Raw genomic sequence first — 27,490 nt, 5'->3', positions numbered from 1 at the left:
ATAATCTTATAAACTACAGTGAATGAAAAGACTAATTTTAGTTCTTAGTATTAAATCTTTTTAAGTGTAAGTCTTTTAGTTGGATCTCAATAAAAGAACAAAGTAAACTTATGTTGGCTTTTTCTGCCTTGCTGTCTGATCCTGACTTGTGTATACAGTCTGGTCTAATTCATTGTTTCCTTTATTTTTGTCTTAATCTCAAATGCATACAATCATGGATCAAATCTAGTCATTTGGATGGTTGACCAAGCTTAGAGGGGGTGATCTAATTCTCACAATTATTTTCTGAGCTAGGACTGCGTGCTTCAAAGTCCATTAACCAATTTCATTACTTTTTGATATGTCAGAATTTAGATTTTCTGGTTTGTTTCATGCTTAAATTCAGTCATAGTTCATTAATTTGGTAACATTTGGTGATGATGTACTGAATGTGGATTAATTTCCAGGGTAACTCAATCCTTGAGTGAATCAGTCATTTCTTTTCGGTGTCCCCATAGCCTTTGATCACACCCATTGGAGTGCTCCTTGTACTTAACTGTAGTTGTTTGTTTACTGGGCTTCTTAGTTATTTATTGCAACTCCCCAAAGGCACAGAATGTAACCTACTCAAATTTATCTCAGCAGAGCTTAGTGTAGCGCCTGGTCCCCCTGTCCCCACTAATACTTGGACTAGACCAGGTTCTCCTTTATGAAAATCATGCTTTAATTTGATAATTAGTAGCACAGATTTTAATCATTTACTTGCATAATTATTTTGTTCATGTATTCCTTCCCGATTCAACTCTAAGCTCCACTGCTGTGATGTCTTTTATGTTTGACTCACCATTGTATCCACTGTAGACTGAATATTTTTGTAGAATTAATATTTCTTGAGAGTCTCCACTAACTGTGCTGTACTCTGGTGCTGGTACTGATGCCCTGAGTAACTAATGATGTGTGTAGGAATTTTTTAAACCTTACTAAATGGACTGTGGTTACTCTTAAAAATTTTTTTTCATACTTTTTGTAATTTTTTAGGTCTTCAACATTGTTTCACGTGTCAGCTGTCCTTTACTTTTATTGTCAATATTTATTTATTTACTTTTCCTTTCTGGTCTGTTCATCCTTCACTCATAAAAATTATAGGGTGATGTGAGTGATGTAAGACTAGAAGCAGGAAAGCAGCTAGGCAAGATATTAGTCAGCAGCACATCAAGCTGGAAGTAGCAGAAAACAAACAGCAACTAAAACATAAGGGCTATTTTTCTCGCACAATAAGAAGTTCAGAAGCAGCTGCTATAATGATGCTGTCAGGGACCCAGGCCCTTTCAACCTTTTCTTCCACCATCCTTGGCAGGTGGATAGCCCCTGTCATGTTCTTCCATGTTCAGAAGAGCAAACATGTCCCTAGAATTATCCAGTAGATTTCTACCAATGCTTTCTTCATTGGAACCGTGTCACATGGCTTTGTTGGGCTGGGATGTGGAGTTGTTTGCTTTCTAGCCTCTGTGGCAGAGGAGGAGAAGGGAGAAGGGCTGGGAGTGTTGATGGATCAACCTAGAGGAGCCTCCTCAGGGGACCAGCATCATAATCCTGCCTGGAAGTTATCAGGGCAGGACAAGGGTGAGGCAGCAAAGGTGAAAAGGGAGTGATGGATAGCAGTGATATTTAAAGAGTTAAATGTAAAACTTGGTAGCCAAACAAAAGAAAGCTGGAGGAATCTAGGACGATGAAGGAATTGCCTTTTGAACAAGATGTAATTCAGTTTAAACAACATACAATCAAGGTAATATGGTCACTTTCCTCCAGACAATAAATATTATTTTAGTGTATTTCTTTCCAGTCTTTTTTACATGCATATTGTACATTGTTTCAATCATTATAAATGCAAATGTATGTCACTTTTCTATTTTTACGTCAGCACATATGTCTCCATATTTGTGCCTAATAGTTTCTCAGATTTTAAATGCTAGTTGCTACCTCCACATTAAATATAATTTTATGTGTGTTATATTTGTCATAATTTGTTTTGGTTCTTCGGATTATGTTTTCATAAATGTGAATGGTGGTGAATCAAAAGATAGGAATAAAATTGCATTATCGTTATTGTGCCAAGGTACCAAATTGCTTGCCAACCAGCACTGAACTGTGAATTATTTAAGAAAATTTGGTAGGGAGGATAGAAATGTGAGAATCAGGAGGAGGTGGCATGTTTTGAAGTGGAGGATGGGGCTTTAGTTTGGACTTAGACACAGTAAATTTGGGTTGATGGTGGAATACCAGTTTGAAATGGTTCAACAAGTAGCTTGATGTGCAGAACTGACGATTAATTTAAAAGACATTAATTAGCACAACTGATAATGATCAGGAATTGCAGACATGGTTTTTGATATCAGATATAATCTTCAACAAAAAATGTCATAGGAAAGAAGATGGTAAAATACCAGTTATACGTAGGAGAAGGAAAGAAGCGAGGACAGTCCAGAAAGGAGAAGCAGAAAGAGGTATTGAGAAGCAAGCCAGTGGGCAGGCTGGTGTGTCGTCAGAGGGGCCTACGCAGGTGAGTCTTGGGAAAGACGTGGTGGTCCTCAGTGCAGGTGTAGAGTGAATGAGAATGAGAAGGGGGCAAAGAGGAATTGGATAGCATGCTGATAATGAAAAAGTTCTGGTGGCCCCTGGTAGCTCCCTCCCCACCAAGGACCCATAAAGAGGCCAATAAAGTCAGCTCCTTTGAAATATACACCCACAGGCCCTGCTGGTTTGGCCTGAGACTTCCAGACCTTCTGCTCTGTGTCCCACTTCTGTGCACGGCCCATCCCCTGGGGTGGAGCCCAAGGGCCCTGCTCTCCCTTCGTGGCAATGCCTTTCCCCTCCATTTTCCTGTGCATTCTGTCACCTGATCCTCCTGAGAGCCAAGCCCTACCGCAGGCTTCCTCCTCTTCTCCCAGGAGACGTCAGAAGGCGGCGATCCCCCTAAAGGCGGGCAGGGCAGCTTGATGATAGGAATGTGAAACCTCACACTGGGTGTCCGCGGGGGGCGAGAAGTGAGGAAGCGAGACCTTTGCAATTAGCCAACACTAGGACTTGGAATAGCAACCAGAAGAGCACAGCCTTGCAGTGAGCACCAGGTGCTCACAAAACCATCCCGCGCTTCACTCTACAAGGCAAAATAAACCATAAAAATGAGTGCCCTTATACACCACAGCGTTAAGCAGCAAATAAATGAATTGAGATTTGAGTCAAGAGTTAATGCAAATTCTTAAATAATTGCGGAGACACATCAGCATGTCATAGGAATCTAATCACACCGGGATCCCCACGTCCCAACTCTACTTACAAATCAATTATGCTAGTGTAGCTGGATCTTATGTTGCAATTTTTTTTGTGTTCGTATATGGTGATTCTGGACATTGTTGTAAATTCACCAAATAGTTTTAAATACTTCTGCTCTGCCTTAGTTGTGTAGGAAAAAAAGCATACTCTGCAAAGTTTAATGGAAAATACAATTCGTCTTTTTTTTTTTTGTCACAAATGTCAAGTACCTAGATATTTGGAAATGCCTTAACATTCATTTAATTTCCTACTGTTCATTCAGACATTTGGGATCATGCAGCCATGATCACAGACACAGAGTGATATTTCAGGGGGGCTGTACTTCCTGGTTTCCTGCTGACTTTTCATCTGTGGCCCCAGTGTGGGCTCTCTTGTGTTCAGGTTAAAGTGCTGCCCACAGGGCAGCTCGCTCAGGCTTCCCAGGCTGCAGCTCCTGAGGGTACAGTTGGCTTTTCAGTTCCAGGGCCCAGCATCAAAGCTGTAATTAAAAATCACTTTTTCAGAGAGTGCTATTTTGCGTTCTCTACAATTTAGTCACGGGCATCTAAGGATTGGTTGGCAGTTTATGTAAATCCCTCCAATAACAGGGACAATTGCTTTCTATAAACAAGACTGGTTATTTACAACGGTGTGGGTCTGCTTCCCTTCACAGAGGACAGGCTGCAGCCTTGACAGAAGCTTCTGGTAACATCTGTGGAGCTGTCAGCCACACTCAGAAGTAGAAATCCCCTCTAATGATAGGGCACCTCCTGGTGCTTCGACCAGGGTTTCTCAGCCTCAGCGTGTTGACATCTGGGGCCAGATGACTGTTGTGGGAGGGATGGTCCTGTGTGTTGTAGGGTGTTTAGCAGGAGCCTTGGCCTCCACCCACTAGATGCCGGTGGCATCCCTCAGTGTGACCACCAAAAATGTCTCCAAATATCCTGGGGTATCTGGATGGGCACAGAATCACCTCTGATGGGAACCACTGGGACGTTCTAGACATTTATCCCCAGCACTTCTAACCCAGGGCCCGAGCTCCTCTTCAGAATTATATTATCCACACACTGTGCCCAACTCCAATTCTGGACCCCAAAGCACATAAATAATGGTTAGTTTCCTTCTGCCTTCTTTTATATTGAATGTTTAAACCAAAAGGGAGCAAGGAGACCATCTTGGCCTCGATTATCTTTAAACAGCATTGCTTCTGCTTCAGACCTTTTTTTAGAAGACAGTATTAACTAGATTTGATGAAAAAAATAGTGTCTGTTGTATGTTGGGCACTGTTCTGGGTGCTCCAGAGTCAGCCCTAAATTCTGACCCTCATGGGGCTTTCACTGTAGTGGGCAGCAGAAGATAAACAAACCAGTCATGTGCTTGGAGAGGAATAAAAGGAGAAGGAGTGTGTGTGGAGGGAACCTCAGTATTAAATAGAGTGACGGGGAGGCCTTATAGAGAAGGTGACGTTTGTTTTGCGTTGACAGCCCTGGGTTGAATGGGGCTCTGTCACCCAGCTAAGCTGTCCAGTTTCCTGATCCCTCTTTTGGGGACTGGATAGATGCTGTTCAGAGTGCTTAGCACAGGGACTGGCTCTTGGTAAGGGTTCTATGGGCGTTACAAGCTGGCCTTTCAGTCAGCGGGTCTGCGTGCACTATCTCGAAACATGACTTCCTGTCTCTAATCTCCCCTCAGATTTACTGCAAAAGGAAGATAAGCTTAGTATCAACCTCATGCGGTTGTTAAAATGAAAGGAGAATACTACAAATGCTTAGCATAGTGGTTGCCATCTAGTTGGTATTCAATAAATGTCAGTTATTCTTAGGATGCTGTACCAATTTAGAACACCAAAAATAAGTCATCCTCAAGGCACATCAATTCATTCTAGCTTCTCCCTAGTGAAATGCTTCCTGCTCTCTGAGTGTGTGTGTGTGTGTGTGTGTGTGTGTGTGTGTGTGTGTGGTGTATGCCCACATCAAGCATTTGGCACAGTTTCTGGCAAAGAGTAGGGGCTTTATAAATAATGCTCACTATTATTATCATGATCCCATCATCCTAGTACATGATACTTAATATTACCATCTGTACTGGCAAAGATTTTCTACTGTTTATGTGATAATATTGATTAAAATTTACTCAATAAATACTGTGTGCTATTCCCTGTTCTAGGTTCTGGGGAACAGCAGTGAACAAAACAGTTGGAAATCCCTGACCTTGTGGAGCTGCCATTCTAGTGAGGGGAGGCAGACAAAACAACATAAAATAAGCCAATTATATAGTACATTGGAAAATGACAAGTGCCCAGAGAAACATAAAACATGGAAAGAGGCTGGAAACTAAGGGGCCTGGGGTAGCAGAGGCAGGGGAGATACGAGCTCTATTATGTGAGGTGTCTGTTAAGTAAGGTCTTTGGACCATTTTTTAACAATTGAGTTGTTTGTTTTCTTATTGTTGAGTTTTAGTAGTTCCTTGTATCCTTTGAATCAGTGTTTTATCAGATGTGTCTTTTGCAGATATTTTCTTCCAGGCTGTAGCTTGTCTTTTCATTCTCTTGACATTGTCTCTTGCAGAGCAGAAGTTTTTAATTTTAATGAAGTCCAGCTTATCAATTATTTCTTTCATGGATTGTTCCTCTGGGGTTGTATCTAAAACGTCATCATCATACCCAAGGTTTTCCCTACATTATTTTTTATAGTTTTACAGTTTACTTTTAAGGCTATGATCCATTTTTTGTTAATTTTTGTGAAGAGTGTAAGGTTGTATCTAGTTTCATTTTCTTTGCACGCAGGTGTCCACTTGTTTCAGCAGAATTTTCTTTGCTCCATTTTATTGTCTTTGCTCCTTTGTCAGATATCAGTTGATTATATTTTTGTGGGCCTATTTCTGGGCTCTCTATTCTGTGCCATTGATCTATATATGTCTGCTCTTTTGCCAATACCACACTATCTTGATTACTCTAGCTTTATGGTAAGTCTTTAAGCCAGGTAGTATCAGTCCTCCAACTTCGATTTTCTTCAATATTGTATTAGCTATTCTGGGTCATTTGCTTCTCCGTATAAACTTTAGAATCAGTTTGTTTATATCTACAAAATTACTTGCTGGAATTTTTTTTGGAATTGCATTGAATGTATAGATCAAGTTAAGAAGAACTGACAGCTTGACAATATTAAGTCTTGCTACTCTAGACATGGAACATCTCTCCATTTATTTAATTCTTTGATTTTGTTTATCAGATTTGTAGTTTTCCTCATATAAATCTTGTACATATTTTGTTAGATTTATACCTAAATATTTCTTTCAGGGGGCTCTAATGTAAATGACGTTTGTTTTTAATTTCAAGTTTCACTTGTTTATTGCTGGTATAGAGGAAATCGATTGCCTTTTCTATATTACCCTTGTGTCCTGCAACCTTGTTATAATAACTCATTAGTTCCATGAGTCTTTAATGGATTCTTTCAGAGTTTCTTCCTAGATGATCATGTCATCTACAGAACAAAAACAGCTTTATTTCTTCCTTCTCAATATATATAACTTTCATTTCTTTTTCTTATCTAATTGCGTAATTAAGATTTCCAGTGTGGTTGAAAGGGAGTGGTGAGAGGCAACATCCTTGTGTTATTTCTGATGTTAGTGGGAAAGACTTCAAGTTTCTCACCATTAAGAATGGTATTAGCTGTAGGGTTTTTGTAAATATGCATTACCAACTTGAGGAATTTCCCTTTTATTCTTAGTTTACTGAGAGTTTTTATCCTGAATGGGTGTTGGATTTTGTCAAATGTTTGTTCTACATCTACTGATATGTGATCATGTGATTTTTCTTTTTTAGCCTGTTGGTATGATGGTTTACATAAACTGATTTTTGTATGTTGAAGCAGCCATGCATACCTGGGATAAATTCTACTTGATCATGGTGTATAATTCTTTTTATACATTGTTGGATTCAATTAGCTAATATTTTGTTGATGATTTCTGCATCTATGTTCATGAGTGATATTGATTGTAGTTTTCTTTCCTTGTAATGTCTGGTTTTGATATTAGGATAACACTGACCTCATAGGATGAGTTAGGAAATATGACCTCTGCTTCTTTTCCTCTGGGATATTGTAGAGAATTGGTATAATTTCTTCCTTAAATGTTTGATAGAAATTAACAGTAAACCCATGTGGGCCTACTGCTTTCTGTTTAGGAAGTTTATTAATTACTGATTCAGTTTCTGTAATGTATATATGTTTATTCAGATTGTCTGTTTCTTCTTGTTTGAGTTTTGGCAGATTGTGTCTTTCAAGGGATTAGTCCATTTCAACTACATTGTCAGATTTTGGGGCATAGAGCTGTTCATAGTATTCCTTTATTACCTCTTTAATGTCTACAGGGCCTACAGGGCCTGTGATGTCATCTCTTTCATTTCTGATGTTAGCAGTTTGTGTCCTTTCTGTTTTTTCCTTAGAGAGCCTGGCTAGAGACATTGATTTTATTGATCTTTTCAAAGAACTATCTTCTGGTTTTGTTGGTTTTCTCTATTGATTTTCTACAGATTCTTGATTTCTGCTCTAATTCATATTATTTCTTTGCTTCTGCTTATTTTGGATTTAATTTACTCTGCTTTTTCTAGTTTCTTAAGGTAGAAACTTAGATTATAGATTTTAGATCTTTCTTCTCTTCTAATATAGGAATTCAGTGCTATAAATTTCCCCCTAAGCACTGCTTTCCCTGCATCCCACACATTTTGATAAATTGTGTTTTCATTTTCATTTAGTTGAAACTATTTTTTAAATTTCTTTTGAGATTTCTTCTTTGATCGATGTGTTATTTAGAAGTGTGTTGTATAATCACTGCGTATTTGGGGATTTTTCTGTTATCTTTCTGTTATTTATTTCTAATTTAATTCTGTTGTGGTCTGAGAGCAGACTTTGTTTGATTTCTATTCTTTTAAGTTTGTTACGTTATTTTTTATGGCCCAGAATGTTGTCTATCTTAGTGAATATTCCATGTGAGTTTGAAAAAAAAATGTGTATTCTGCTTTTGTTGGGTGAAGTACTCTATAGATATTTATTACAGTTGTCCCTGGGTATCTGCTGGAGATTGTTTCCAGGATCCACCAGGTATACCAAAATCCATAGATGCTCAAGTCCCACAGTTGGTACTCTGCACCTGCAGGATACACGTCTGTGGATTCAACCATCTGTGGATTGCAAACTTAATACATGATCTGAGGTTAGTCGAATCCATGGATGTGGCCTGGTGGCTACAAAGGGGCAACCATATATTTTTTGAGAAAATTCCACATGTTAGTGGACCCATGCAGTTCAAACCTGTGTCGTCCAGGGTCGCAACTGTATATCCAGTTGATGGTGTTGTTGAGTCTAGCTATGTCCTTACTGATTTTCTGCCTGATGGATCTGTCCATTCTGATAGAGAGGTGTTGAAGTCTCCCACTGTAATAGTGGATTCATCCTTTTCTCCTTTCAGTTCTATCAGTTTTTGCCTCATGTAGTTTGATACTCTGTTGTTCGGTACATGTACATTAACGCAAATGGACTTTTAATTAGTGTATTGTACCATTTATACTTAATGTTATTATTGATATGTTGGGCCTCAACCCTGCCATTTTAATTTTTGTTTTCTATTTGTTCTGCCTGTTTTTCATTTCTGTTTTCTTTATCCTGTCTTTCTATGGGTTACTTGAATTTTTAAAAATTCCATTCCAGGCCATTCCATTTGATTTATCTAAAGTGTTTTAGAGTATATCTCCTCTCTCTACACTGTTTAGATCATCCACTCAGTTTTTATTTTGGGCTACTATATTTTTCATTTCTAAAATTTCCTTTTGTTTCTTCTTTATATCTTTTATTTATTTGCCAGTAACTTTTGTTTTCTCTTCAATTTGGGTCAAGCATGTACGTATTTACTCTTTGAGACGTTTTTATCATGATTCACTCAAAATCATTCTTAGATAATTCTAACATCTGTATTCTGTATTGGCATCTATTGAGTGATCTTTTTCATTGAAGTTGAGATTTTTATGGTTCTTGGATGACTCATCATCTTTTAAAATTAAAACCAGGAATTAGGATGTATTATGTTATGAGACTCGAGATCTTCTGTTTTGGTTGGCTTTTTTTGATACTGCTCCTGCAGGAGAAGGGGTGGGCATTGCCTCAATAAAATCAGGTGGGGTGGAATTCCAGGCTCCCCATTTAGTCTGTGTTGACATAAGGGGAACTCTTCTTGGTACTGCTGGGCAGTAGTGAAAGTTCTGGCTTCCCACTATGTTTCCACTGATACCGTCCTGACCAGGAGGGGCAGGATTGAATCATTACAACTTTAACCATGGTTGCCATTGACATGGTAGGTATGCAAAAGTAACCTAATTACTACTGGGTGGTGATGAAAGTCCTGAATCTCCACTAAGCCTCCTCTGATACCACCCCAGGGGGAAAGGGTGTCTAATTTCCACCTTGTAGGGGTGAAAGTCCAGGTTCCCCACATGGTCTCCACTGTCACTGTGAATGGTGGCCTTATTACCCTGCAGAGATCAAAGTCCTGGCTCCATATTCAGCTTTCTCTGATACATCCATGTGTGTGTGTGGAGTTGGGAGAGGGCACCTTACCACAGTCTATCAAGAGTCAAAGACTGGGTTCCCCTCTTGGTCTTTGCTGATCACAGTGGGGTTGGGGCCAACGTTTTATTCTGCAGCGTTTGGTGTCAGGTGGTTATTTTCTAAAAGTTTCCTGCTTTGATAGGTAGCCCCTTACCTGGTTCTTTGGACAAACAGCTTTTGTTGGGAATTTTTTTGACTGTGATTGTTGGCATTTCTGTGTTGCTTGCTTTTCCATCCCCACTGACACCACAGGATGGGAGCTGACCATTACCACCTGTGGTGGTAAAAGTCTCACCTCCCTTCCTTCTCTGGCATTTCCCTAGCAGGGGGGTTGGGCCTGCTGTTGTCTGTGTCCATTGCCATTTCCTAGTTATTGGCTTCCCTAGCTCTAGGTATAGGATGAGTGAGCAAAAACAAAACCCAGGGAACTCACCATCACATCATTCCTTGGGTTCCAAGTTTCCTAGTTGGTCTTCTTCTCTCCCTTCTTTCTGAATCTTTTTCTGTTTGTTTCATAGAAAATCAGCAGGGATTTTAGTTGTGATTAAAAGAAACAATAGGGAAAAAGTATGTTTGCTTCATCTTCCTGGAAGCAGAAGCTCAGTTTATCTAGTTACATTCTGAAGGAACAGCTGACCAGATTTGCTGATGGTTCATTGTGAGGTGTAGGTAAAGAGCAGAGTTAATGATGACACTTTTCGTCCTTAGCAACTGGAGGGATGAAGTTGTTATTTTTAGAGATGGGGAAAGCTGAGGTAGAGTTGATTGTTAAGAGGAAGCTTTGGAGTTTTCAGACATGTTAAGTTGAGGACACCTAGTAGAGATGTTATGTAGGCTTTTGGATCGCAGAGTCTAGAGGTAAAGGTTGCTTTTTGAGCAGAAACTGTGCACGTGGCAGTCATTGCATGGAGGTACATTTAAACCATGGGGCAAGATAAGAGCATTTGGAGAGTGAGTGTAGAGAGAAAGGAGGTCGGTCCAGGCACAGAGCCCTAGGCTGCTCTGTTGTTCAGAGGTCAGGAAGAAGAGGAGAGACCCACAAAGGAGACTGAGGATGGGCAGCTAGGGAAGCGGGAAGCAAACCAGGAGAGTATGGTGTTCTGGAAACCAGAAAGAGAAAGCTTTTCTCAGAGAAGGGAGTGATAAGCTTGGCCAAATGCTGCTAAGAAGTAGAGTAGGGCGTGGACTGGGATTTGACCCTTGAATTTAGCAAGCTGTCCACAGCAATTTGACCTAGTGTTTTGCAACCTGGATTTCTTTCTTCTTGGGCTCACTACCACTATTTCCCCTTTGACAGATCACATTTTGTGTAATCTCATTTTTCTCTCTTTTACTTTTAAATGATAATATATGAATTATATTTTAAACATAAGTACTGCTTGAGAAATTTCAGTGCTGGCATGAGGGATGAGATCCAGTGAGTTTATGAATAATTGGAGCCATTAATTGCACAAAGGCACCATCCTAATTTCTTCAGAGCTGTTCATTTATATCCTTATTTCTTGTTTCTGCGTGTTGAAACCCACTAATCTATTGGCAAATATATAAAAAAAGAAAAAATGTTATTTATTTTATAAAAATCATTAATATCACAAGAAAATGACTTATTTTATTTCTTATGATAAGCTCCTATTGTGTGCAGTCATTGGGCTAGCCCACCTACTTTTTATTTTACAAAGATTCCTCCTTGGGTCTTGATGACAGTGCTGTGAGGTAGAGTTCGTTGCTGCCATTTCAAGGCCAAGGAAACTTGGAGCATTTGGGTACTCAACTCAAAGTACATGCTCTGCAGTGAGCTGCCTCCATTTCCATAATCAGCTTCTTGATAACATTGTAAAGGAGATTATGTTTCATCTTTCTAACAAGGAATATATAGTTTAAAACAAAATCTATAATTAATTAGGGGAGAATTGGTGAGTTCTATTATATTACTTATTAGTTTTCTTATGGTGACTCGATATGAGTCTTTCTTTTACTATTTATTACTCTTTACAAGCAAATTTGGGGCTATAGAAATAAAATAAAAGTGATTTTTATATATAGTTTTTAAAAAATATGATTGATTTTTATAAAGCACTTTTTCTAGGACTCAGATTCATTGCTTCAAGTCTGCAAGCGGCCGTGGCAATTATTCACATCCACAGAGTGTTGATTTAGTATCGTTAAGGGAAGGGACGCGTTGTATGGAAAGCGAAGCGTTAACTTGTTTCCAGAGCCACAGCTGTTGTTACACAATATGAAGGGCATTTGCTCCAACAGCTTGCTATGTTGATTAGCTAGAGAGTGAAGTCTTCCCAAGATGTATCTTATCACTGCAAATAAATAAATACAACCAAATCCCCCACTAGACTGTGTGTAGAGTAGCTATGGGAATGCTACGTTTGATCTTTTCAATGATTTTCTGCTTAAACATGCAGTTTCAGAAGGCTGGTCTTTTCGAGTGGAGACTTGGAAGTTCAGTTCACTATCAAAGGGAAATATTGACTATTCACTTGTTGGGACTCTAACCAGAAGAGTTAGAAGTGACTTCTGAGACTGATAGCCTACCTTTTTATCAAGAACAAGCAGAAAACCAGGGAGGCTGGACAAGTGACCCACTTCTGAAGAACACACAGCAAATAGCGGACAAGTCAGTGAAGACTGAAGGCTGCCGATAGGCATTTCTACCCCATTCCTTCAGATTGAGCCCTGGAAGAGGCCAAGTCAGTGAGAGATGCCCAAGAGGGGTTTAGGTCCTCAGTAAATGCTGACTTTGAACAGCAAAGATCGTGTTTCCTGCTCATTGGAGAAAATGTGACTCTGTTTGTGAATAAGCAAAGTGTGAATGTTTGTTCTGGAGTAAATGAGGCGTGCTTGCCCTGCCAGGGATGGCAGCTATGTCTCAGCTATCTTGTCTGTCCCCAGGGGATGGTCATTTCACACCGGCTGTGCTAGTACTCCTTGCATGTGTGGTTCACATCCCAAACTACGCAGGTCCAGATTCTAAGCTGGCTGAGTATTTTTCCAAGGCATTTGCTGGCTGGGACAGGCCACTGCTTATTGCCTGCACAACCCTCTCACCCCAGCAGCCAATGGTTACTCCCAGCTCTATACCTTTATTTTGTTGCTAGAAACTTTTTAACTTCCTTTCTTTTGTTATTACAATTCCTTGATAAGGTCTCTTGCCCATTTCATTTTACTCACAAGAGAGGCTAGTTTCCATGAAGTACCGCTAGATTTTTTTGGTACCTTTATCTCTAAGTATTTTACCCCTAAGAAAAAAATATCAAGAAAATATAAATGCCTGTAATAAAGAAAAGGGAGTAGGTGTTTTACTGCCTTTTTTTCCCCTCTTTCGCACTGAAAACACCTCCCCGCGCCTCACAAAACCAGACTGCAAACCTTTTGCCTATGGTTTGATTATTAATAGATTGAAGCTCCATGTGGACAAAACACCTATTTTAATTTAAGTTGTTCAGTGATTTTTCATATCGTTTGGAGGGAAAGTTTCATGTAACATGGGCCAAAATGCTCCCCTGCTAAATGACCATATTCTACAAGGACCGTCATGATGTGCCTCGTACCCTCTCTCTCTCACCACTTCCCCAGCACCAAAGCTTCCTTCCTGTGCCTTCACACTAGGCTACGTGCACACACCCGCCTTCTTTCTTGTTCATACTTTCTGCTCTCTGCCTTCATTTCCTGCATTACTGCTCTCCTGTTTAAGAATCACCTCCTCCAAAGACTGGGATTGACACATACACCCTCCTATATATAAAATAGATAACTAATAAGGACCTACTGTATGGCACAGGGAACTCTACTCAGTACTCTGTAATGGCCTATATGGGAAAAGACTCTAAACAAGATTAGATATATGTGTTTGTATAACTGATTCACTTTGCTGTACACCTGAAACTAACACAACATTATAAATCAACTGTACTCCAATAAAAATTAAAAAAAAAAAAAGAGAATCAGCTCCTCCAAGAAGCCTTCTGCAAATATGCCAAGACTGGGTCAACTACCCTTCCTCTATTCCCGTGTGATATACCTTAGAGTTCTCCCCTTGCCCTTGGTGTAGCTGACAGTCATCTGATGGTGTGTTTCTCTCCCATTAGACTGCTTGATAGCACATACTGGACTTTTTTTCATGGCGTATCACCAGTATGTACTTATCTAGCACAGCACCTGATACAAGATAGATTTTTCAATCAATGTTTGAGCGTGGGTAAATGAAAGAGTGGGATTCAATTCAGTTGTTAATCCCTTCTTTTGTTGGTGTTTTATGATCAAAAGAGAGGGGACATATCAAATCATCTTAGCGCTATGCAATTCTCAAACTAACTTTTCTGATAAATATAGAAACTACTTTTGAGCCACATCCCTTAGAGAAAGATTCCTGGATGTATAGTTGCAATGAAAGACCATAAAATTCCTTAGAGAAGTGTGATTTCTAAGGTGTTAGAGATTTGTGGAGGCAAATCATCTGAAAGATATGAAAATGAAGGCTCAGGAGTCCTAGAAAACTTACAATCAAGTAAGCAAGGCTTTGCTATAATTATTTTCAATTGTCTGCCAAAAGCTTTGGGTAAACAGGTTCATAGTCGATGTTTAAAAAAAGTATATGAATAAAGGGATCCTAAAAATGGTCCTTTCATGGCTCAGTATAAAAGACAGCAAGTCTCCTCAGGAATAGATCTGATTTTTTAAGAGGGAATCAGTTAATGAGGAAATTTGCCTCTCTTCTGGCATTTTTAGAGTTGGGCAGGAACATTTACAGAAGTTCCCAATGTTCTTGATTCATTTCTATGTACTGGGTATTCAGCAGCCTGGAAAGGATGGTTACATAGTCCTCGGTACTCTTACTTAGTATCCAGGTGTTAACATCTCATCACTTGATTCCTCAACTCTTCTCTTCCGAGTGCCTGTTTCTCCCTAGTAGGGATTTAAGTGATCCCTAGCCATTGTGATTATAGGCCAAGACCATCAATTCATTTCCGTTTTGAATGAGTTAGCTTCATTCTGTCCCATGGCCATTAAATATCTCACTAACCTTAACTGTATACATTGAGATTTCAGTGGAGACTGAGTGATAAGTTATTGATTATTCACTTATTCATATTTTATTGAGCATCTATTACATGCCAGCCATAAAGATTCCCCTGGGGTTAGAAAGATGGGCAAGACTGAGTTTTTGCCCTGCAGGAATGCACAGGCAAGAAGTGGAGGTGGAAATGTAAAGACAGAAGCACAACGCAGAGTGCTGTCTGGTGACGGGCATGTGTCAAGACCCTGATGAAGTGCAGAGGCAAGGCACTGCTCAGGGCTGACTCACAGTAACTCTTTCAGTCCTCTTAAGGGCACTATAGGATGGGTATCTTTTTTTTTTTTTTTCGGTATGTGGGCCTCTCACTGTTGTGGCCTCTCCCGTTGCGGAGCACAGGCTCCGGACCCTCAGGCTCAGCGGCCATGGCTCACGGGCCCAGGCACTTTGCCGCATGTGGGATCTTCCCGGACCGGGGCACAAACCCGTGTCCCCTGCATTGGCAGACAGACTCTCAACCACTGTGCCACCAGGGAAGCCCTAGGATGGGTATCTTTATCATCACATCTTAGGGAAGGAGAGTGAGGCATGGAGAGCTAAGTAACTTAGCCAAGGTCACACAACTGGTAAGAGATATTCCAGCTCTTGAGTCTGATTCTACTCTCTCCTGCCTTTTGGTGGAGATGAGGACATAACTCCACTATGTCCTTTTGGCGGGTCGGGGAGGATGTTTGATTGGATCTCAAAGGACAAGTTGGAAAGCTGTGTATTCTAGCTGACAGAGGCAGTATTATGAAAGCCTACAGGTGTGATAACAGCATTTCCCCACCGGAAACTTCAGTATAATTTCAGCATTTCTGGAGGATAAGGTACGAGGAGCCAGAGTGGGAGGATTTGAGCCTAGAAGCCTTAGATGGATCAGTGACAATTTATTGGAAATAAACACCACAGACATTGAGGCTAATGGTGTTTGAGACTGAGCTCAGATAGCCCTGAGTTCAAATCTTGACCTTGTCATTTACTGGCTGTTTCATTTTGGGGACTTTACTTAACCTTTCTGAGCCTCATCTGTAAATCACAAAATAGGGATTTTTGTGATGACAGAGGAGAGAATCCCTGCAAATGCTGAGCAGCACCTTCTCAATAAAATTCGCAGCTCCAGAGAGACTCAGCAGTCCAGTGGTTCTCATCCTGGCTGTACATCCCACTCTTCTAGGGGGCTTTTAAAAGTATGGTCGCTTGTGCTCACCCTCAGAGATTCTCATTCGATTGGTGTGGTTTGGAATCCTAGCTTGGGTATGATGTTAAAACCCTCCAGGTGGCTCTGGAAGCTGAGCGGGGAGGGGAGCCATCGGTTCAGGCCCCTCAGACAGCAGGGGTCAGAGGAAGACCCTGGAGCTGGGGCTTTACTCTGGATGCTCACCTGGCCCCCTGTGCGAGGATCTGAGTGGCTTTGTACACAGTGCCGCACAGGGAAGGAAGAAACATTTTCCTCTACCCCCTTAGGTTCAGTAACTGGGCCCTGCAAATTAGATGATAAAAATGGACATTGACATAGGAGAGGTTTATGATCATGTGTGCATACGGAGGCCTTCATAGAAACGTGAAGACCCAAAGAAGCAGATAGGCCTGGGAACTTACATACCTTTTAGCCAAGAACGATGAACGTGGAGATGCGACAAGACAAGGGAAGAAGAGGTTTGGGCTCGGGTGGTAAACTGTGGGAAAGTGACCAGGAAAAGTGTAGGAGAGAAAGCAATGGAACATATGGCTTGTATTTGTAGCTTTGTTTAAAGACCCATGTTGGTGTTGACTTGCTGTCTTTATCGTGGCCATAAAACTCCCCTGGAAGTCCTCATTTCTCAGAAGTTTCTCCTCCGAGTTAGATAAGGAAAACTCCTAAGAGGTTTCCTTCTGCATTCATTGATTCTCATTTGCTCCCAGCTTAAAATAATCCTTATACCAAACTGGCATATGTGAGGGTGGCCTGTTCTGGTCCCCTTCACCTCACTGCCGAGCGCCTGGGTTCCCTCCCTACTGCGACCTTGAGGGTGCTGCCACCACTCCTACCTGCATTCCTGCAGCGCCCCTCTGCCCAGCTCCCCGGCAAGCCTCCCTTCTGGCCGCTCCCTCCCCGAGACTCTCAGGAAGAGAAACTTGAGAATGATTTCTGGGCCTTTCCCAAGGTCACAGCCAGTGTGGGTGGTGAGGGCCCCGCCCCTCCTTCCTGAGGCGCTTTCTCCCTCTCAGCTCTTCCTTCACTGCCAAGTTTACAAGAGGGAAGTCAATACTCTGTCAGGTCTTTCAGTGTTCTTTTTGTCCTGAAAAATCAGTGGCCCGAGCAGAGCATGTGGCTTGGCTTGGCACGTCCCGGCCTGTGGAGCTCCGACACGGCCGCTCTGTACAGCCTGTCCTTCTGCTCTGGTGCGGGCATTGCTGTATTTTTAGACCCGCCCGACATCGCCAAGACAAGTAGTACGTGGAGATGCAGGACAGGCCTGCTGGCCTGTGTAGCAGAAGCGTCTTGCCTGAAGCTACGGCGACATATGCTGGGGGCTCTCGTTTGCTGCCGAGGATGGTGGAGGGGGTGATGTGTTTTGTTTTGGCTTCATTTAGACCGTTTTACAGCACTTCACGCCGTGTGTGCTTGAGGATGTGTCGGAATACAGGATTAGCTCTCTGAACTAGCTTTGTGAGGTGTCTGAGGCAAGATAGCAAGTTTTGAAAAATGAATAACACTTAAGTTTATCTTTAAACTGCAAATACAATATTTACATTTTTATATACCCAACAAAATAATTTATCAAAACACTACGAATTTGGAATTGTGATCATTTGGATTGACTTTCCCCCTATGCTCTGTATGAAAGAGGGTTTGTCGTGTAAGTTGAAATGTTACAAAATCAAGACGAGATTTCTTAGTATCTCAACAGAACAAACTGTTTTGATACATAAATGAAATCCAGGAAGACAGCCTTTATCTTGCTGGTTTCTCACTACCTGTAACAACAGAATCACTGAAGCTCGTTTCACCTCTCCCCCAACTGCCCGGCATTAGTCCCCACTCGGGGACTGTGATAACTACATAACTTGTTTTCCCTGTTCTGTCTTTTTCCTGCCAGTTCATTCTCTATCCAGTTACAGGAATGATACTCTCATACACATGTGGCCACCAGCTCGGATCACTGACTTCAGGGGCTTCCTAGGACCAGTATGATAAAGCGTCAGCCCTCGAGTGGCATGTGGTTCCTCATTGTCGTTCCCCTCATCCACCTGGGTGGCAGCTTAGGGAAGCTGCTTTCCCTTCCCCCGTCACCTTCCTCCTGCCTTCTGCCTACTGAAATCCTAGGCAAACGTCAAGACCCAGTTCAACTATACCCAGTACGGTAGGCCTTCTCTTACTACCATCCAGCCCTGAAACAGTGGCCTCTCTGTGCAGGAGTCATCTGGCTTCGTGATATTCTGTGCACCCCTCGGCTAGGGCACTTAGCACACAGTGCTAACTGCTTTTCCCTCACTGGACTGAACTCGTGAGGGCAAGGGTTCTGTCCTGCTCTAGCGGCTTTTGGTGCCTGGCACCTGAAGAGCTGTCCAAATACGTTTGCCAAATTAAGTGGCTTCTGGTTACAGCAGCGTGCCCGTTTACCAGGCAAACTTGGCAGGGCCCTGCTCAGAGGTCCCTTGTGAGACATCAGTTTGGAATATTGGATGGATGTGAATGACTTGGAATGGGACTTATTCTAAAATAAATCCACAGTTAAAACTTCAGGTTGCTTTTGCCCATCGTCTAAACTAATGAGGTTTCTGTACGTTTTTATTACATTTTTAGTGGAAAAGAAGTACTGTAGGGTTTTATTTTTTTAACCCCTTACATGGAATTTGGAACAGGTGCCACTTCTGCCATTGACTTCCTGTCTGTGGTAATCTGCACAAGCATACACACACACACACACGCACAGTTACATATACATGCGCACATGCACACACATGCACACATATTGATGTGTATAATTAAAAGTCCACTTTATTTCATGGTCTTCACTGTTCTGTCGTTTGGGGTGATTTGTATGTTTCCTACCTGAAGGATTCTTAACAGATGTCTCCCTACACTTCCTAGGTGTGTGACTGGGAATTAGGCCTTTTGGGTACTTTCTGGGACATGAGATCGTTTAGTATTTGTTTGAATCTGAAATTTGAATTTGCAGTACAGTTAAGACTCTTTATGTTATGCAATTTTTTATGAATGAACTGAGACATCATGAATATAGTTTTGCATTCATATACACTCTTAGTTAACAAACTAGACAGTCTCTAATGATTTGATGTCTCTTTTCTCTCATAAAAACAACAGGATAATACTGTAAAGGTAAAAGTTTAATTGATTTAGGAAAATAAGCTGAGTACTTCAGGAGAACCATTTCTATAACGTCTGTTGTTAGACTAATTATTCATCATCTTCCTCATTACGACACCCGACCAAGGATCACTTTGTTAGGTCAGTTCACCAATTTATTTAGAATTGACAGAACTTCATTTCTTTGAAAACAGTAGTTAATTTTGGCCTTTCACAGATCCAGATGAAGCTTTCTTTAATTAATCCAAATTGTGATGATATAGATTACATGTAAATCTGTTTACACTGTAAATCTTGCTTCATGTTCTAAGGAATTAATAGAAATTCAATATTGTTTAAGTTGAGCTTTAAATTGTATTAAATGGTCGAATTGGATTTTTAGAGATGTTTTCACCTGGTACAGTCCAAAGCTTTCAAAGACAAAGTTTTGCAGTTTTTATGGGCTCATATTAAGAACAAGGAAACAAATTAAGTATTCTCAGAGATACATTCAAGATCTAGGAGTCTTAAACAGTATAAACCACTAACCAAACAAGAACATCCTTTAAAGCAAACAAGAACATCCTTTAAAATTTTTAAAGTGTCTATATACTAGAACTGAAAGCTTGTCCCCATCCTAAATCCATGAGATAAATAGATATCTTTTAAGTGTCAAGCACATTGTTGACAAGAGTATTTTATTACAAGGCATGTAAAAATAATAGTAATAGCAAATACGTTTGATTCCTTACTGCATGCGGCTACTTTTCATATATGTTCTCAATCCTTCCGATAAACTTATTTGAAGGATATTGTGGTTTATGTTAGAAAACTGTGGTCTCTCAGAGTCACCCAGTTAGTAATATCTCAAAACATTCATTTTATTTTGAAAATTCTCTGATTGCCTCAGTTTTACTTCAGACAGTGAAAGAACTACCCAGTTCCAGGAGCTGATTCTTCGTTACAACTGAACATTTCAATTCTGGAATCAAAGTGTGCCACATATGCAAACTAGGTAATATAATTAGCTAAGAAACAGGAAATTCCAAGAAATTTTGAAATAGGCTTAAAGTTGCGCACTTTGGAATGTTGAAGCACAGGCAGAAGATGAAGCCTGTGGTGACTGCAGGAAGGAATTCTACTTGGAAGCTATGTCTGTACGGTCACAACTCTCCAGGCAGCCAGGTGCCCCCTCCTTTAAGTACAGATCTGTTGCTCCTGCCTTTCACCAGGGACTCAGAATCAAAAGTCAGGCTGCTCTGCTAGGGCAGACCAAGGGCAGGAAGCAGCAGGTCTCAGGAACAGCAGTTCTGGGGAGCACTTATCCCCCATTTCCATCTGGCTCTCTTTCTCTCTCACCCTCACCCGGTGTTTTCTCTTTCTGGCAGTCCCCCCGCTTCTCTCTGTGGAGAGGCTCCTCTGCTTTTTCTGCCCTCTCTATGGCCTGAGTCATAATTCCTGCCCTCTTGCTTGGCTATGGCTGTGGCTCACCACAGCTCTTCTGGATCAGCTACCAGTGCTTCCTTGTAGCTTCAACTCTGCTGTGAATCCTCTCCCTTTTGCAGTGTTCCCATTCTCAAGGGGTCACACTGATTAGCTCAGCTCATCTCTGCATGGGTCAGAGGCCACCATGTTTTGGTCTTTGTGTCAGGTATCTGACCCCGTTTGTTTGTATTTGGGGTAATTAAGAGTAGAGCCGTGTGGTATGAAACGTGGCCAGTGCCTTCTTAGTGGACAGGGAAACTTCCCATGGAAGATAGTGTGAAAGCTCTGTGGAACTGTGTGTATTGGCAAACACAACCTGTACTGTAATCTAAAGGGATTTCCTAATGTCAATGATACATAAAAAACACTGTGCAAGGCTCTCTGGGGGAAGTAATCCACTTTCCTATTACTGACCATAATACCCTCTGCTATGTCATGTTAATGAAATTTTAACATGCAATAAAAGCAGCCACAAAATAAGTGGCATTCATTGGTCTCTTGTGAAATGCCACACACTTCAAATACACTGTTAGTAATTCTTCCAAGAACTCTAAAGGATGGACACAAACATTCTTATTTTACAGAAGTGAAGGTTCAGAAAGCATTCCTATTTTACAGGTTCATAAGTTTAGTAAGTGGTCCAAGGTTACATTGCAGGTAAGAGTGCATACTCAGGTCACTCTGATTCTGAAACCTACATTTCTTTACTGTATTATGCCATATATATATATAACTTTCAACAGTCAAATATGTTTTAAAGAAATTAAGATGAGAAAAATAATCTACTATATTTACACAGATATCTACCTTTTCTGTTTCTCTTCCTTCACTTCTGAAATTTCAAAGAAACCCTGGTGTCATTTCCTTTCAGCCTAAAGAAATTTCTTTAGGATTTCTTTGTAGAGCAGGTCTACTGGTGACAAAGTCTATATTTTCCTCCTTGAGAAATGGCTTTCTTTTCCCTTCATCCCTCAAAGATATTTTCACTGGAGGCAGAATTTTAGGTTGACAGGTCTTTTTCTGGGGCACTTTTAAGATACTGTTTAACTGTCTTCTGGCCTCAGTCATTTCTTTTTCTGTTTGTTTCTTTGCCGTGACTTTTACTGTTGTGTACTTACTCAGGGTCCCCAACCTGAAAGTGGAAGCTGTCAGACCTCCTCTGCCCTCTACTCACACAGGGCTGCTCTGTCCCCAGCATGCCCTCAGTCCTCGAGCAGCCCCTCTGATCGAAGGTACACCCTGTGATCATGAAAGGGGACCACCCAAGTCAGCATCTTTGCCAGCAACCCTTTTCCTCTACTTTGTGGTGATTGTGACAACGTGCCCACAGCTCACAATGTCCACTCTGACTTGGGCAGTGGCCTCAGTCACTTCTGATGAGAGACTTGCCATCCGTGGAATTACTGTTCCCGTCCATCTAATGGGTCATCTCCACCCCCATACCCCCAGCTGCTTTCAAGACTTTGCCTGTGGTTTTCAGTAATTTTCTTATTACGTGTCTGGGCTGATTTCTTTGAGTGTGCCCTCTTTGGAGGTTGCTGAGTTTCTTGTATCTGTAAATTTGTCTTTCACCCAGTTTAAGAAGTTTGAAGGCATTATTTCTATAAATGTTCTCTCTGCACCAATATCTTTTCCCTCTGCTTTAGGGACTCCAGTGACACAAATGTGAGATCTTCTGATATTGTCCCATGAGTACCTGAGATTCTAGTCATTTTTCTTTTCAGTCTCTTTTCCTTCTGTGGTTCGGACTAGATAATTCTTACTGTTCTCTTTTCAAGTTTGTTGCTCTTTCCTCTCTCCTCCCTGTTCTGCTAGTGAGCCCATCTAAGGGAGTTTTTATTTCACATATTGTATTTTTCAACTCTAAAAGTTCAGCCTTTTAGTTCTCTTTTTTTTTAGTTCTCCTTTTAGTTCTCTTTTTTATAGATACTACTTCTATTTTGAGAATTTCTATCTTTCTATCTTTCTATTCATTTCAGGAGTGTTCACCTTAGTTCATAGAAGCTGGTTCTAAAAGCTACTTCAAGGTCTGCCTGGTAACTCACATGTCTGGATCGTGTTTGTGTTGGCATCTACTGATCGCTTGGTCCTTTGAGAATTGGTCAGATTTTCATGGTTGTTGGTATATCAAGAAATTTTGGATTGTATCCTGGACATTTTGAATATTTTGTTGTCAGTCTCCACGTATTGTTAAAATCCTCTGGAGAATACTGATTTGTTGTTTGAATAGGCAACTGGCTGGCATGGTTCTGTCCTTTTCCTCTGTGATAGTAGCTGCATTGTCAATTCCGTTCTCTGTGCTATTTGGGTCTGCCTGGGGCATCACCGCTCCGGGCTTGCTCTGGTACTTGGGTGGTTTTTATACTGTAATTCAGTTCTCAGAGCCTTTGCTATACATCTCTGGGTGTTTTCTGCATGTGTGCAACGTGGGGAGTGAGCCCAATACTTGTACAGATTCAAACACAGAACTGGAGATTCTCTTGTCCAGCCCTCTCTCATCTGTGGGATTTTCTGCCGTGTACACCCTCTGGCTTCCACGGCCCCTTTTTCCCAGTTTCTCTGGGTAGAAAGATGGGGTTCCTTCAGAGTTTTGGTCTCCTGTGCTGTGGCAGAGTTCCCTGCAGCGGCACCAGTGCAGACCAGCAAGAGAAAAGGTGATTCCCCCACTCTTTGCGCAATTGGGTTTCTTTTTCTGATTCTTCTATCCTGAGAGTTGGATCATCTTTGGGATGTTAAGCGTCCACTCCCCCATGGGGGTGGCAGTGCAGATCTATGTTTGAAGCTGGCTGTGAAGCAGGGCGAGGAGAATAAAAACATGAGGTCTCCCCATACTCTGGCTTGCAGAGCCCCTCTCCTGCTTCTCTAGCCAGCATGACGGCCTTCACTAGGGATATTGTGCTCTTTGAACCTTTTTACACAGTTCCCAATTTGGCTTGCCTTGAGGCCAAATCCTGGATGAAAAAAATAGAAAAAACCCAGAAAACCCCTTGCAGCTGAGTTGATCTTTCATTAAGGTTTTACTTCCCTCCTTAATCCACTTGCTGTTGTTTACTTTCCAAACTCCTGTTGTTTGCCATCTTGTCTAGTCTTAGTTGTGATTGGAGGGTGATCATAGGGTGATTGGAGAGGTGATAGAAGGGCTCCTTTTCCCCGGACCACCTCTTACGAATGTTTATACCCCAGCACTGGCCACAGAACGACCGCGTGATAGTGCACTAAATGAAGTGAACGAAAGTGTAACATGTGAGGCTCACCAGTTATCTAGCGAACTCTGGTAGGACAGGGATGGCCGACATTTGGCTCAAAGCCTTTCACTCTCACTTCCTGCACTGAGAGCTGATCGGTACTTTACTGCCCTGTGCCTTGAGGAGCCTGAGTACAGCCACAGAATACTTCCTCACCAGCAAGCCTGGCAGCCACTGCCAGATGGATGGCGTTGGCCTGTGAGGTGGAAGCCTGCCTTTTGTTTCTGTCTTCAAAACCGAGTTATTCACGCGGAAATGTAAGCCTTCTTTTCTCATTTAACTGCGGTGGTTCCTCTCCTCGATTTTCCATCCTCCCATTCTCTTTTTTCTTGAAGATTCCAGTTGATTGATATATTTTTTCCTCTGCCAGGTGGCTTGTTGAGAAAAATCGTTCTTTGCTTTCTTATCAAGTTTCTGTATTTTCGTAAAAAACTGTAATTTCATGAATGTGTTTCAGTGAGCTTTCCCTCATTTACACACATAGGAATTTATTTTTGTGTTTTAGCCTTTGGGAAATGATGAATTTGTTTAAGAGATCGGTAATTATCCCACTCAAAAATGCACATTAGAATTCTTCTTTATTTGATCACTGTATGTCACCAAATCCACAATTTATTTATCACCAGCTGCATCCATTAGTTCAGACTCACTGGTCCTTGACTAAGAGACCGCTATAGCTTCTCATTTTAAATCTTTCTAGGAACAAATATTAATAGAAAGTAGTAAGCCTTAAATATATCTGATCTTAAATCTCAGTCTGTACAAACCCTTTTTTTTTTTTTCCGCTTTGCTTGTCGTTTTTATTACCTTAGGACTATTTTCCAGTAGCGTCACAATCTAAATAGAAGTGTACTTTTTTGTTAGGAGATTGGGGGGACCATTACCAGCTTCTAAGGGATCACTGTGGTATAAACACTATCTTGGCAGGAATTAAGAGGCAGCGTTTGTGAATATGAATCCCTTTTTACGTCCTTGTCCTTTTGGTGTGAACACCTATGTGTGACCTATCTGGGAACTTTCTCAAGAGGAGTCTTTATAGAACGTTAGGTGTTCCCACTTCTAACATGGATAATCTGGTTAGAAAAATGAGCTCCCAGAGTATATATTAAGCACATATGTGGTGTAAATACCAAGCGCTTGTTGATAGAAGTTCGGCATCATTGAGTCCAAAGTCGTCTGGTGAGGCTTCCTTTTAAAGAGAACTCAGGACCACAGCCTGGGATTCCATCCAGCAGTGCTGGGGCTGAAATTAGAAAACTGAAGAGAGAAACTTACTGTGTGACAGTCTGCTGCGTTCACAATCTAAGTGTGCCTTTCTCTTGTCCTTTTCTCCTGGGGTCTGCAGTTTACCGTGGCTTCTGGGCGGTCCTGATGCTTCTTGGGGTAGTTTCTGTGGTGACTGCGAGCTTTTTGATCATCTGCGCAGCCCCCTTCGCCAGCCATCTTCTCTATAAAGCCGGGGGAGGCTCCTACATCGCCGCAGGTACGTCCATCGTGAAGGGTATGATTTCCAGCTGTGGTTTTCCCCCATATCTTCATATTTTCCACTTCTAGTTTCAGGGGTGAGGCTTCTAGTAGTAATAATATGTTAATATTCATGTACAATATTTCCTGAGTGCTACCTATATGTCACACACTTTTCCAGGGACTTCCCGTTTTCCATTTGCTCATTGTATCCACATTATATGAATGACGACAGTAGACAGGAAAGCTCTGCTGCAAGAGCCCTTTAATCTCTCTTATCCTGTTAATTTTCTACCTGTAAAAGGGGGCTATAACATGTCTCTCTGTAACATCTGGGTGTAGGTGAAGCTTTTTGTGATATTACAAACCCTCATGATTTGTTTATTGTAGGTAAAAAGCATCTTTTTCTATATCATCATCCTTCCATTTTAATTGTGGTTCATGTGCATTACCTAAATACCTTCTCTTCTTTGTAAAACCTGTATCTTTTTTAGTCAGCTTTCTAACTAGTCTAATTCCTGCTAAAAGGATCATAGTACAAATAGAAAAATAATTGAATAGGTGAGTCTTGTGAATTTTAAGACTTTTAAATTTAATTAGGAAATAAAAGCCAGAGCACTAACCTGAAAACATAAGCACAAGGATTTTTGTAACATAAACGTCCTGGGAATTTAGACAAACTACACTACGACTAAGACCAAACTGTACCTGAGTTGGGTCTATTGCAGCATCCCATAAAAGGGACCAGTTGTCTCACCTGGGATTGTAGTGACCATGAAGGAAAGGGACAGAGTGGGGAGCTCCACTGTCTTTCTAATCACTGCAAAGATGGCTCATGCTGTTGCCCAAAATCATGTAATCAATAATCAATTAACAAATAGTTCCTTTAAACACTGTTTTTGCATAATATTGTGCTTAATTTTTTTGCAGAGGGAATAAAAAGAATAATCACATAGATCCTCTGCTCAGAGAGCTTAAAAAACCACGAAACAGGGCTTCCCTGGTGGCGCAGTGGTTGAGAGTCCGCCTGCTGATGCAGGGGACACGGGTTTGTGCCCCGGTCCGGGAAGATCCCACATGCCGCAGAGCAGCTGGGCCCGTGGGCCATGGCCGCTGAGCCTGCGCGTCCGGAGCCTGTGCTCCGCAACGGGAGAGGCCACAGCAGTGAGAGGCCCGCGTACCGCAAAAAAAAAAACCAAAAAAACCCAAAAAATACAAAAAAACCCCCCACAAAACAATAACACTATGGGGACCAGGGCCCTCTATTTAACTTATTCTGTCTTTATTTTTGTCTTTTATTTAAAACTCTTTTCTTCACTGAGTTTTCAAGGACGCAGATTTAGCCATTTGAGCTCATAATTAAAGAAATAACTTTAACAATTGAGATATAATTCACATACTACAAAATTTACCATTTTAAAGTATATAATGCAGTGTTTTTTGATATATTCCCAGAGTTGGGCAAGGATTACCACTGTCTGATCCCAGAATAGTTTTATCACGCCCCAAAGAAACCTCGTGCTCTGCTCCTGCGTGCCTCCCAGTCCTGAGAACCACGGACCTGCTTTCTGTCTCTGTGGGTTTCCCGCTCTGGACACTTCATGCCTGTGAGCCACACAATACGTGGCCTTTTGTGTCTGGCTTCCTTCACTTAGATCTCGTAATTGGTAATCTCTCTTCTTCACTTCATAACATTCCGTAAGACCAAACCCCTTATATGCCTTAAAACTGGGCATCTTCTTCACCAAATACTTCTTCTCCCCCAAATCACATTCTCCTCTCGGTTTATCCAAAGGTCTAGTTAAGGTGTGTATTTTTGAATGGTCTTCCCAGAAACAATAGCACTCTACTAAAATGTGTAGACATTAGTTTCTTCTTCTTCTTTGCTTTTTAATCTTCTAAAATCTTTGTCAATAAAGGGAATATGTACTAGCAGTAATTTAGTGCTAACATTATGGGCAACATAATTGTTTTAAACTCAGAAATGCTCTGATCCTGAGTTTGGCCTTATTAGAGAATTGTGTGTTTCTGTATGTGTGTGTAGTGC

The 27,490-nt window shown here is 41.2% G+C and overlaps 1 protein-coding gene across 5 annotated transcripts in view; it reads left to right on the top strand.

Moving 5' to 3' along the window:
- The window catches only part of TMEM182 (transmembrane protein 182), a 67,725-nt gene that overhangs the window by 23,512 nt on the left and 16,723 nt on the right, over window positions 1–27,490 (top strand). For 3 of the 5 annotated variants that reach the window (XM_033401688.2, XM_033401687.2, XM_004277733.3), the window contains one exon: window positions 25,325–25,462. The exons of 1 other annotated variant lie outside the window; for it this stretch is intronic. In XM_033401688.2, the coding sequence (XP_033257579.1) occupies window positions 25,325–25,462 (138 nt within the window). Of the gene's footprint in view, window positions 1–24,094; window positions 24,237–25,324; window positions 25,463–27,490 lie in introns of those variants that run through there. One more of the 5 variants, XM_049696091.1, reaches the window with a different exon arrangement.

The sequence above is a fragment of the Orcinus orca genome, chromosome 13 (assembly GCF_937001465.1).
Source record: "Orcinus orca chromosome 13, mOrcOrc1.1, whole genome shotgun sequence".
NCBI lineage: Eukaryota > Metazoa > Chordata > Mammalia > Artiodactyla > Delphinidae > Orcinus > Orcinus orca.
This window is presented reverse-complemented; position numbering and strand designations above follow the sequence as displayed.